Source organism: Chiloscyllium punctatum, chromosome 24 (assembly GCF_047496795.1).
Source record: "Chiloscyllium punctatum isolate Juve2018m chromosome 24, sChiPun1.3, whole genome shotgun sequence".
NCBI classification, from domain to species: domain Eukaryota; kingdom Metazoa; phylum Chordata; class Chondrichthyes; order Orectolobiformes; family Hemiscylliidae; genus Chiloscyllium; species Chiloscyllium punctatum.
In genome coordinates, this window is record NC_092762.1 from 89,453,995 (window position 1) to 89,466,588 (window position 12,594).

The 12,594-nt window shown below is 47.2% G+C and overlaps 1 protein-coding gene across 2 annotated transcripts in view; it reads right to left on the minus strand.

Annotated features, from left to right (window-relative positions):
- LOC140494840 (CREB-regulated transcription coactivator 1-like) overlaps positions 1 to 12,229 on the minus strand; it is a 145,864-nt gene extending 133,635 nt beyond the window's left edge. For both annotated transcript variants that reach the window (XM_072594511.1, XM_072594510.1), the window contains exon 1: positions 12,077 to 12,229. In XM_072594511.1, coding sequence (XP_072450612.1) covers positions 12,077 to 12,202 — 126 coding nt within the window. In that variant the 5' untranslated portion in view covers positions 12,203 to 12,229. The remainder of the gene's footprint in view (positions 1 to 12,076) is intronic.
- Positions 12,230 to 12,594: the final 365 nt, after the last annotated feature.

Here is a 12,594-nt window from a genome sequence, read left to right on the forward strand (position 1 = left end):
TTGTGGATCTTGGGAAGGAGGTAGGACCGGGCAGTGCGGGGTTTCCGGACCATGAGGTTGGAAGCTGTGGGTGGGAGATCTGCTGAGGTTCTGTATGGTCTGGGAGATGATGATTTGGTGATAGGGGGGTGGGGTCATGGTGGAGGGGGCAGTAGGAAGCGGTGTCCTCGAGTTGGCGTTTGGCTTCAGCGGTGTAGAGGTCAGTGCGCCAGACTACCACTGCGCCCCCTTTATCCGCTGGCTTAATGGTGAGGTTGGGATTAGAGCAGAGGGATTGGAGGGCTGCGCATTGTGAGGGTGAGAGGTTGGAGTGGGGAAGGGGGTTCGACAGGTTGAGGCGGTTAATGTCCCGGCGGCAGTTGGAAATGAAGAGGTCGAGGGCAGGTAATCGGCTAGCGCGGGGTGTCCAGGTGGATGCAGTGTGTTGGAGTTGGGCAAAGGGTCCTCGGAAGGTGGGCGGGAGTCCTGATTGTGAAAGTAAGCTCGGAGATGACGGAAGAAGTGTTTGATGTCACGGCGTGTATTAAATTCATTGATGCGTGGACAGAGGGGGATGAAGGCGAGTCCTTTGCTGAGGACGGATCGTTCGTCCTCAGTGAGTGGGAGGTCTGGAGGGATGGTGAAAACTTGGCAGGGCTGGGAGCTGGGATCTGGTGTGGGTGTGGAACTGGGAGTGGGGTCGGAGCCAGTACCTGGAGTGGGTGTGATGGTAGGGGGAATGGGGGTGGAGGCATGAGCAGGGGTAATGTTCCCCTCGGGGTTCTGGGGGGTGGGGATAGTGACAGTGGGGTCGGTGGGGGGGCGTGTCAGTGGAATGCAGGTGAGTGGCGCTGGTGGGGGTGGAAGTGGTGGTGATCATGGCAGTAGGGGTGGCGGAAGTCACTGAGCATGTGGCATCAGCGATGATGTGAGGGCCGGAAGTGGCGTTGGGAGTGGCCATGATGGGGGCAGAAGTGACATTATCAATCAGCATGGGGGGGGGGGGTAGCTGCACCAGCCGCATGACTAATGGTGTTTCCGAGGCCAGGGGAATCTTCTGGAATGTTTGAGGAGCGCTGGTTATGGAGGTGGGTGGATAAAAGTTTGTTGTACTTACAGTTTTTGATGTTTGAGATGGAATTGAAAACGATAGGCCAGTTAGCCTAACATCAGTCATTGAAGATTGCTAGAGTCCACGGTTAAGTAAGAAATAGCAGGGTGTTTAGATAAGCTTAACACAATCAGAATCAACATGGCTTGTGGAATGGAAACCATGCTTGACAAATTTGCTGGAGTCCTTTGAGAATATAACAAGCAAGATTGATAAAGGGGAAACCAATAGACGTAGTGTATTTGGATTTACAGAAAGCATTTGATAAAGTGCCACATAAAAGATTTTGCACAAAACAGGTACTGGAAACAACATTAACATAGATTGAGGACTGGTAAATACACACAAAAGAGAGAATTGAAAAAGATGTAAGCAAGTAGAGCCACAAGGATCTGTCCTGGGCCTCAATTATTTAGTAACTTTTGGGTGGGGGGAGAAGGATTCCTGATGAAGGACTTATGCCCGAAACATCGATTCTCCTGCTCCTCGGATGCTGCCTGACCTGCTGTGCTTTTCCAGCACCACTCACTCGACTTGGTGGAGGGGGCAGAGTGTAAAGTATAATGCTAACAAAAATAGGTGGGAAGGCATGTAGCAATGAAGACGTAGGAAACTGAAAGAGGTTATGGATAGGTTGAGTGAGTGGGCAGAAATATTGGCTGACAGAGTATACCACAGGAAAGAAAGATCATGCACTTTGGTAGAACAACCGGGTGACAATATTTAGGTGGAGAGACTCCTATAAGGTGCAGCGCAGTAGGGTCTGGGTGTTCTTATTAATGAATCACAAAATGTTAGCATTCAGGTTCAGCAAGTAAGTAAGGCAAATAGAATTACTAGGGGGTTGCAGTTTAAAAATAGGAAGCTTTGCTAAAAATGTACAGGGTAAGGTCACAGCTGGAGAACTGTGAATGGCTTGGGACTCTGTATTTAAGAACGAACATACTGACATTTGAGACAGTTCAAAAGAGAATCACTAAGCTGATTCCTAGGTTAAAAGAGATGATTTATCAGGAATTTGTTAAGCTTTCATTTATTAGGGTTTAGAAGAATGAGGTATGATCTTATTAAAACATATAAGATTCTGAGAGGCTTGACAGGGTAGATGTTGAGATGATGTTTCCATTAGTGCTGTAATCCCAATCTAGGGGATATTATGAGAGAATAAGGAGCTAAAACTACAGTTAAAAGAAATTTCTTCTCACTGAGAATACTGAATATCTAGAATTCCTGATCGTAGTGGGGTTTAGATCCCTACAAATATTTAAAGAGGAGGTAGACAGATATTTGAAATATCAGTGATTTAACAGCTACTATGAACTGGTGTGAAACAGGATTTGAGGCCTGAGTAACTAGCCATGATCTTGTTGAATGGTGGTGCAGACTTGATGGGTCGATTAGGATCAGGAGTGGGCCTATTTCTTATGTAGGACATAATATAATTTCAAAGTTTGTGAATTCTAAGAAACTCAAATAAAGCAGACAATAAAGGAAAACAACAGTCTCAGGACAAAATAACATTGAGTAGTACTGAGGAGGCGGGGAGGCTGAAGAAGAATTTGGATAGGTTAGGAGAGTGGGCAAAGAAGCGACAGAATGAGTACAATTGGTAAAAGTGAGAGGTCAAGCATTTTGCTAAGAGGAAAAGAAGCATGGACAATTTTCTAAATGGGGAGAAAATTTAGAAGCCTGAAGTGCAAAGAGAGTTGGGAATTCTAGTCCAGGATTCACTCAAGGTAAACTTACAGGTTGAGTCAGTAGTTAGGAAGGCAAATGCAATGTCGACATTTATTTTGAGAGCAGGAATATAAAAGCAGGAATGTATTTCTGAGTGTCGATTAGGCTCTAGCCAGACCACATTTCGAGTACAGTAAACATTTTTGGAGCCCATATCTCAGGAAGGATGCACTGGCCCTGAAGTGGGTTTAGGGGAGGTTCATGATAATATGCCAGGAATGAAAAGCTTAACAGGTGGGGAACATTTGAGGACTCTGGGTCTGTACTTGATGGATATTAGAAGGATTGTTGGGGGGGGGGGGGCGTGTTTCTAATTGATACTTACAAAATACTGAGTGGCCTGGAGAGTTGAGAATGGGAAGATGTCTCCACTGGTAGGAGAGACCAGGATCCAACAGCACAGCCTTAGAGTAAAGAGAAGATCTTTTAGAATGGAGATGGAGAAACATCTTCAGCCAGAGAGTGATGAGTGTATGGAATTCACTGCCACAGAAGGCTGTGGAGGCCAGGTCATTGAGTAGATTCAAGACAGAGATAGATAGGTTCTTGATTGTCAAAGGGATCAAGGGTTAGGGGAAGAAGGCAGGAGAATGAAGTTGGAAAACTTATCAGAGTTGAGACTATGTTGCTGGAAAAGCACAGCAGGTCAGGCAGCATAAAGGAGCAGGAAAATGAAAGGCTTATGCCCGAAATGATTTTTCTGCTCCTCAGATGCTGTCTGACCTGCCTGTACTTTTCCAACAACATATTCTCAACTCTGATCTCAAGCATCTGCAGTTCTCACTTTCTCCTGAGAAACTTATCAGCCATGATTGAATGGTGGAATAGACTCGATGAGCTGAATGGCCTAATTTCTGCTCCTAATATATCTTAGAAAATAGAGTATAAAGCATAGAAGATGAATTTAATGCAAGGATTATGAAACAATCGGAATAAAGAGTGCTTGTATAACTGGTTAAAAAAAAACTAGTGTGGGAGATTTAAAATTAAGACCGGAAAATGCTGTAAGTGCTCAGCAGGTTTTGTCGAAAGATCACTGATTGAAACAATCTCTCTCCACAAATGATACAAGGCCTGTTGAGTAGCTCAAGCAATTTTTATTTTATTCAAAACTAAATATTATAGTTCTAATGGGGATCCAGAAACTGGAGGAATTATAAATAAATCTTTCAAGGTAGCAGGAGACCAGCTGAGAAGGCTTTATTAATACAGGATTAGACAACAAAAAGGTGGTTATGCAAAATATTTATAAATCACTGGTTAGGCGTCAGTTGGAGGACTATGTTCAATAATGAATTGACACAGATTTTACCAAAGCTGTCAAGGCCTCAGATAAGATGCAGCAAAAAAACATTACTAGAATGACACCAATGATGAGAGACTGCAGTTATGCTGAAGCATTGTATATGTCAAGGTTACCTAGAGTAGAAATGGTCAGAGATTTAATAAAGGCGCTCATAGTCACCTAACATTTTGATAGTGTTAATAGGAAGAAATGCTCTCTCATGGTAGAAGGTTTGGCAGATTTATGGTTATTAGCAAAAAACCCCAGATACGACTTAATTAAAGCTTTTTTAAAAAATTGGATAGAAGGCGGAGATCTGGAATTTACTACTTGAAAAGACAGTAGAAGCAGTTTTAATAGTAACTTTGAAAATTGAATTGCAGAAACACACAAAGCTCAAAACTTTATAGGACAATGGGGCAAAGAGTGAGATTCACTGGATAACCATGGATAACTATACAAAAGAATCGGCACAGTCACAATGGGTCAAATGGCTTCTTGTATTATACTACTTTAGGATTTTCTCTCATTGACAGACAAGAGTCTTGATACGCGGAATGGCCTATTTGCGTTGAACAGTTGAGGTGTTAAGACTCTTAAAGGAGTGAAGAACACAATTTTGTCAAGGGGTCAGATGTAAAATAGTTAAATTAGAGGTAGACCTTTCTGAGGTGTTGTCAGGAAGGATTTCGTCAAACAAATTGGATTGGAAATCTCCAATTCACTCCACAAAATTCTGTTGAGGTTTGGAACAAAAAAAAAGAACAGGAACAGACCCTTCGGCCCTCCAAGCCTGCGCTTCTATACTAAAACCGTCTTCACTTACTGGATCCGTATCCTTCTATTCCCTTCCTATTCATGTATTCGTCCATCTGCTTCTTGAACCTGCTATCGTGCCTACTTCCACCACATCCTCGGGAAGAATGTTCCAGGCACTCACCACCTCATTTGAAAAACTTGCCTTCTACACATTGCCTTAAACCTCCACCCATGCACTGAATCTGTGTTGGCTAATAATTGATCTCTCCACCTTGGGATAAAGCCTCATACTTTCCATTCTATCGTCAACAGAGGCTTCTGGGAAGGTAAGAAGTTTGAGTGGAGAAGGAACCCGAGACACTACACGTGTTGTGTCTCCTACCCTCCATCCTCCTCTAACCTAAAAAAAAGGACTCAGTCGGCTGAACAGGTAAGCTACTTAGTATTCTTGTTTCGGAGACTAAGTGTAGAGTTATGGCAGTGCGGGCAGTGAAATGTTCCTCCTGCAGGATGTTTGAGGTAGGGGTGAACACCGATGCTCCTGTCGACTTCACCTGCAGGAAGTGCAGCCAGCTCCAGCTTCTCACAGACCACGTTAGGGAACTGGAGCTGGAGTTGGATGAACTGAGGATTATTCAAGAGTTGAGAGGGTGATAGATAGAAGCTTCAGGTACATAGTAACGCCAGAGAACAGAGGTAGCCAGGGGCACACGTATGGGCCCCAGCTATGCCTGTCTCTTTGTTGGCTACGTAGAGCAGTTGATCTTCCGTAATTACACCGGCACAACTCCCCACCTCTTCCTCCGCTACATTGATGACTGCATTGGCGCCACCTCGTGCTCCCGCAAGGAGGTTGAGCAATTCATCAACTTCACCAACACATTCCACCCTGACCTTAAATTTAGCTGGACCACCTCTGATACCTCCCTACCCTTCCTGGACCTCTCCATCTCCATTAATGACGACCGACTTGACACTGACATTTTTTACAAACCCACCGACTCCCACAGCTACCTGGATTACACCTCTTCCCACCCTACCTCTTGCAAAAATGCCATCCCGTATTCCCAATTCCTCTGCCTCCACCGTATCTGCTCCTAGGAGGACCAGTTCCACCGTAGAACACACCAGATGGCCACCTTCTTTAGAGACCGCAATTTCCCTTCCGACGTGGTTAAAGATGCCCTCCAACGCATCTCGTTCACATTCCGCACCTCCGCCCTCAGACCACACCCCTCCAACCATAACAAGGACAGAATGCCCCTGGTGCTCACCTTCCACCCTACCAACCTTCACATAATCCAAAATCATCCACCGACATTTCCGCCACCTCCAAACAGACCCCACCACCAGGAAAATATTTCCCTCCCTACCCCTTTCCGCCTTCCGCAAAGGCTGTTCCCTCCGTGACTACCTGGTCAGGTCCACGCCCCTCTACAACCCACTGTCCCATCCTGGCACTTTCCCCTGCCACCGCAGGAAGTGTAAAACCTGCACCCACACCTCCTCCCTCATCTCTATCCAAGGCCCTAAAGGAGCCTTCCACATCCACCAAAGTTTTACTTGCACATCCACTAATATCATTTATTGTATCCGTTGCTCCCGATGCGGTCTCCTCTACGTTGGGGAGACTGGGCGCCTCCTAGCAGAGCGCTTTAGGGAACATCTCCGGGACACCCGCACCAATCAACCACACCGCACCGTGGCCCAATATTTCAACTCCCCCTCCCACTCTGCCGAGGACATGGAGGTCCTGGGCCTCCTTCACCGCCACTCCCTCACCACCAGACACCTGGAGGAAGAACGCCTCATCTTTCGCCTCGGAACACTTCAACCCCAGGGCGTCAATGTGGACTTCAACAGCTTCCTCATTTCCCTTCCCCCACCTCACCCTAGTTCCAAACTTCCAGCTCAGCACTGTCCCCATGACTTATCCGGACTTGTCCGACTTGCCTATCTCTTTTTCCACCTATCCACTCCACCCTCTCCTCCCTGAACTATCACCTTCATCCCCTCCCCCACTCACCCACTGTACTCTATGCTACTTTCTCCCCACCTCCACCCTCCTCTAGCTTATCTCTCCACACTTCAGGCTCACTGCCTTTATTCCTGATGAAGAGACTGTGCCCGAAACGTTGATTTTGAAGCTCCTTGGATGCTGCCTGAACTGCTGTGCTCTTCCAGCACCACTAATCCAGAATCTGGTTTCCAGCATCTGCAGTCATTGTTTTTACCTAGAGAACAGAGGTAGCTGGGTAACAGTTAGAGGTGGGAAGGGGAGGAGGCAGGCAGTGCAGGGATCCCCTGTGGTCGTTCCCCTCAACAGTAAGTATACCACTTTGGATACTGTTGGTGGGGGGGGGGGGGGTCGGCCTAGCAAGGGTAAGCTGCAGTGACTGGGTCTCTGGCACGAGGTCCGGCTCTGAGGCCCAGAAGGGAAAGGGGGAAGAGGTGGAGAGCGCTAGTTACAGGAGACTCTATAGTTAGAGGGACAGACAGGCGGTTCTGTGGACATGGGCGAGACTCTCGGATGGTTTGTTGCCTCCTGCCAGGGTCCGAGACGTCTCGGACCGTGTCTTCAGAATCCTTAAGGGGGAGGGTGTGCAGCCAGAAGTCACGGTGCACACTGGCACCAACGACATAGGTAGGAAGAGGGGTGGGGAGGGCATTCAGGAGCTCAGGGAGTTAGGCTGGAAGCTAAAAGCTAGGACGGACAGAGTTGTCATCTCTGGGTTGTTGCCGGTGCCACGTGACAGTGGGGCAAGGAATACGGAGAGAGTGCAGTTGAACACATGGCTGCAAGGATGGTGTAGGAGGGCGGGCTTCAGGTATTTGGACAATTGGACTGCATTCTGGGCAAGGTGGGACCTGTACAAGCAGGACGGGTTACACCTGAACCAGAAGGGCACTAATATCCTGGGAGGTAGGTTTGCTAGGACTCTTCGGAGGGGGGGTTAAACTAATTTGGCAGGGGGATGGGATCCGGACTTGTAGTCCAGGAAGTAGGTTAGCTGTTTTTCAGGATGTCCAAGAATGTAGGGAGGCTGTGGAGAAGGTAGCACTGACAGGGAATACTTGCGGATACAGAGATGGGCTCAAGTGTGTATACTTCAACGCAAGGAGTATCAGAAATAAGGTGGGTGGGTGAACTTAAGGCGTGGTTTGGTACATGGGACTACGATGTTGTGGCCATCACGGAAACGTGGATAGAAGAGGGTCAGGAATGGTTGTTGGAGGTTCCTGGTTACAGATGTTTCAGTAAGATTAGAGGGGCTGGTAAAAAAGGAGGGAGGGTGGCGTTGCTAATTAGAAATGGTATAATGGTTGCAGAAAGGCAGTTCGAGGGGGATCTGCCTTTGGAGGTAGTATGGGCTGAAGTCAGAAATAGGAAAGGAGCAGTCACCTTGTTAGGTGTTTACTATAGGCCCCCCAATAGCAGCAGTGATGTGGAGAAACAGATTGGGAAACAGATTTTGGAAAGGTGCAGAGGCCACAGGGTAGTAGACATGGGCGATTACAATTTCCCAAATATTGATTGGAAGCTCTTTAGATCAAGTAGATTGGATGGGGCGGTGTTTGTGCAGTGTGTCCAGGAAGCTTTTCTAACTCAGTATGTAGATTGTCCGACCAGAGGGGAGGCCATATTGGATTTGGTACTTGGGAACAAACCGGGACAAGTCATGGGCTTGTTAGTGGGTGAGCACTTTGGTGATGGTAACCACAATTCTGTGACATTCACCTTGGTTATGGAGAGATATAGGTGCGTGCAACAGGGTAGGTTTTACAATTGGGGGAAGGGTAAATACAATGCTGCAAGACAGGATCTGAGGAGCATAAATTGGGAGCACAGGCTGTCAGGGAAGGATGTTGTTGAAATGTGGAACTTTTTCAAGGAACAGATACGACGTGTCCTTGATATGTATGTACCTGTCAGGCAGGAAAGAGATGGCCGTGTGAGGGAACCTTGGTTGAGGAGAGGTTGAACGTCTTGAAAGGAGGAAGGAGGAGGCTTACTTAAGGTTGAGGAAACAAGGTCCACACAGAGCGTTGGAGGGATACAGGATAGCCAGAAGGGAGCTGAAGAAAGGGATTAGGAGAGCGAAGAGAGGGCATGAAAAATCTTTGACGGGTAGGATCAAGGATAACCCCAAGGCCTTTTATGTGTATGTGAGAAACATGAGAATGACGAGAACGAGGGTAGGTCCAATCAAGGACAGTAGTGGAAGACTGTGTATTGAGTCGGAAGAGATAGGAGAGGTCTTGAATGAGTACTTTTCTTCAGTATTTACAAATGAGAGGGGCCGTATTGTTGAAGAGGGGAGTATGAAACGGAATGGTAAGCTAGAGGAGATACTTGTTAGGAAGGAAGATGTGTTGGGCATTTTGAACAACCTGAGGATAGACAAGTCCCCCGGGCCTGACGGGATATATCCTGGGATTATGTGGAAAGCAAGAGAGGAAATTGCAGAACCGTTGGCAATGATCTTTTCGTCTTCACTGTCAATGGTGGTGGTGCCAGGGGACTGGAGAGTGGTGAATGTTGTGCCCCTGTTCAGAAAAGGGAATAGGGATAACCCCAGGAATTACAGGCCAGTTAGTCTTACATCGGTGGTAGGCAAAGTAATGGAAAGGGTACTGAGGGATAGGAGTTATGAGTATCTGAAAAGACACTGCTTGATTAGGGACAGCCAGCATGGATTTGAGGGGGGTAGGTCTTGCCTGACAAGTCTTATTGAATTCTTTGAGGAGGTGACCAAGCATGTGGATGAGGGTAGAGCAGTGGATGTAGTGTACATGGATTTTAGTAAGGCTTTTGATAAGGTTCCCCATGGTAGGCTTATGCGGAAAGTCAGGAGGCATGGGATAGTGGGAAGTTTGGCCAGTTGGATAGAGAACTGGCTAACCGGTCGAAGTCAGAGAGTGGTGGTAGATGGTAAAAATTTAGCCTGGAGCCCAGTTACAAGTGGAGTTCCGCAGGGATCAGTTCTGGGTCCTCTGCTGTTTGTAATTTTTATTAATGACTTGGAAGAGGGAGTCGAAGGGTGGGTCAGTAAATTTGCAGAAGATACGAAGATTGGTGGAGTTGTGGATAGTGAGGAGAGCTGTTGTCGGCTGCAAAGAGACTTAGATATGATGCAGAGCTGGCTGAGGAATGGCAGATGGAGTTCAACCCTGTCAAGTGTGAAGTTGTCCATTTTGGAAGGACAAATAAGAATGCAGAATACAGGGTTAACGGTAGGGTTCTTAGTAAGGTGGAGGATCTTGGGGTCTATGTTCATAGCTCTTTGAAAGTTGCCACTCAGGTGGCTAGAGCTTGTAAGAAGGCCTATTGTGTATTAGCGTTCATTAGCAGAGGGATTGAATTCAAGAGTCGTGAGGTCATGTTGCAGCTGTACAGAACCTTGGTAAGGCCACATTTGGAGTACTGTGTGCGGTTCTGGTCATCTCACTTTACAAAAGATGTGGAAGCATTGGAGAGGGTGCAGAGGAGATTTACCAAGATGTTGCCTGGAATGGAGAATAGGTCGTGCGAGGATAGGTTGAGTGTGCTAGGCCTTTTCTCATTGGAACGGCGAAGGATGAGGGGTGACTTGATAGAGGTTTATAAGATGATCAGGGGAATAGACAGAGTAGACAGTCAGAGACATTTTCCCCGGGTACAACAGAGTGTTACAAGGGGACATAAATTTAAGGTGAAGGGTGGAAGGTATGGGGGGGATGTCAGGGGTAGGTTCTTTACCCAGAGAGTGGTGGGGCGTGGAATGCGCTGCCTGTGGGAGTGGCAGAGTCAGAATCATTGGTGACCTTTAAGTGGCAATTGGATAGGTACATGGATAAGTGCTTAAGCTAGGACAAATGTTCGGCACAACATTGTGGGCCGAATGGCCTGTGCTGTATTTATCTATGTTCTATCCATGTCATTTACAATCTTATAAACTTCTGCTTGGAGTTGATTAAAAATATACTGATTGAGCTTGACAGATTAAATGGGGTTGAGTTTCGATCAGCTGTGATCCATCTGAATAGAAAGAAAAGTTTGAAAAGTTGATTGGCCTCCCCCACCTGTCCCTGTCATTCTTTGGGCACGTATCCTAAAATTTGGCTTGTCAATGCCCGTTCACAGAATGGATAAGACCCACTCTGCCTATTCCATTCTCTACACCCATCACGATTTATCAGTAGGACTGATAAATTAATCATCTATGATCACACTGGATTTACTACACACTGAAAATCAATTATAATAACGTAAATTTTGTTTGTTGCTGAAATACAAACGACCATTCAGAAATGTGGAAGCTCTGACAACGCAAAGTCAAAAATCGAACTAATGCCTGACACAAACAAAATCTGTTATCTCACTGGGTGGCAGGTTTGCAGGAAAACAGTACAATCTCATTCACTGTCAACAAACTCTACCAATCACTAGATCGGAGAATGTGTTTACACATCTTATTGCATCCTTCCATCTGGAGATAAAGCAACCTGTTTCGCTCAATACAATCAAACAAACCAATGACCATACCAAGAAGTCCAAATGCATTAGTTACAATAATTTTAATAACGAGTTTAGAATATAAAAACAAGATATTTAACTTCCAAAAAATAGCATAACTATCAGCAAAGTGAGGCCCTTTTGTTAGAGTGAGCGAATTACAATGCAGACCCTTGGTGAACACATACGGAACCTCTGAATGAAACAGCCCTGAAAACGGGATCAGCAACTCATTCGTACAATCATCCTGCAAACTCCAACACAGCCCAACGCGCTTCACAGGATGTTAAATACAAAGATCAGGTTTGACAGAGATCCACAAACAAATATTGATGCTGGTGTAAGGAGTCGCTTTAAGGAGCATTGAAACGCGGAGAGGTTTTTAAAGCGAATTCCAGAGCGGAGTCCCAGGGCCAGGTCAGCAGAGAGCCCAGCTACCGGAGGGAAATGTAGGGGACGAGCTCTGGCTGGAGGGCCGCGAGACTCATTCCCGCCACAGCTCTCAGGAAAGGGCCCAGGCTTTTCCACTACGGCTCAACACCTTCAGAACCGCGGGCCCTTGCCGCCTGTAAACACGGCCCGGAGGCCGGAGCCTGGAGCCCGGAGCCTGGAGCCGGAGCCTGGAGCCCGAGCCCGGAGCCCGAGCCCAGAGTCCCGGCTGCATCCCAAGCTCACAGCTGCAGCCGGCCCAGCGGAGGCGCTGACTCACCCTTGCCGCCCGGGTGATACTCAGGTCCTTCATCACCTCCTCGAAGGCGGCCGTCTCCTCGGCCTGTTTCTGGGTGTGGAGCGCGATCTTTTCGCTGAATTTCCGCGGGTTATTCGATGCCGCCATTTTCCTGCAGCGCCTCCTTCACCCTACGTCATCGCGCACACTGCGTACGTGCGCGCGCAACCATCGGGCCGTCGGCCCCGCCCCCGCCACCGCCAGTGTATTTATCCACATTATTCCCAGACGATGTTCTCTGTCCAAATCTACTTGAAGCCTCCTCACAATTCACGCTCCTGTCTAGTTTTGTCAAACTCAAATTTGGAAATATTACAATTGGTCCCTGCATCAAGATGATTTATGCAGATTGTTGACATTTGTGGCCCCAGCCCTGTTTCTGGTGGTACCCCATGGGTTACAGTCAAGTCCGAGGGGCAGGAGAATCGACGTTCCAGTCCTGATGAAGGGCTTCTTTCTGCTCCTCGGATGCTGTCTGACCTGCCGTGCTTTTCCAGCAA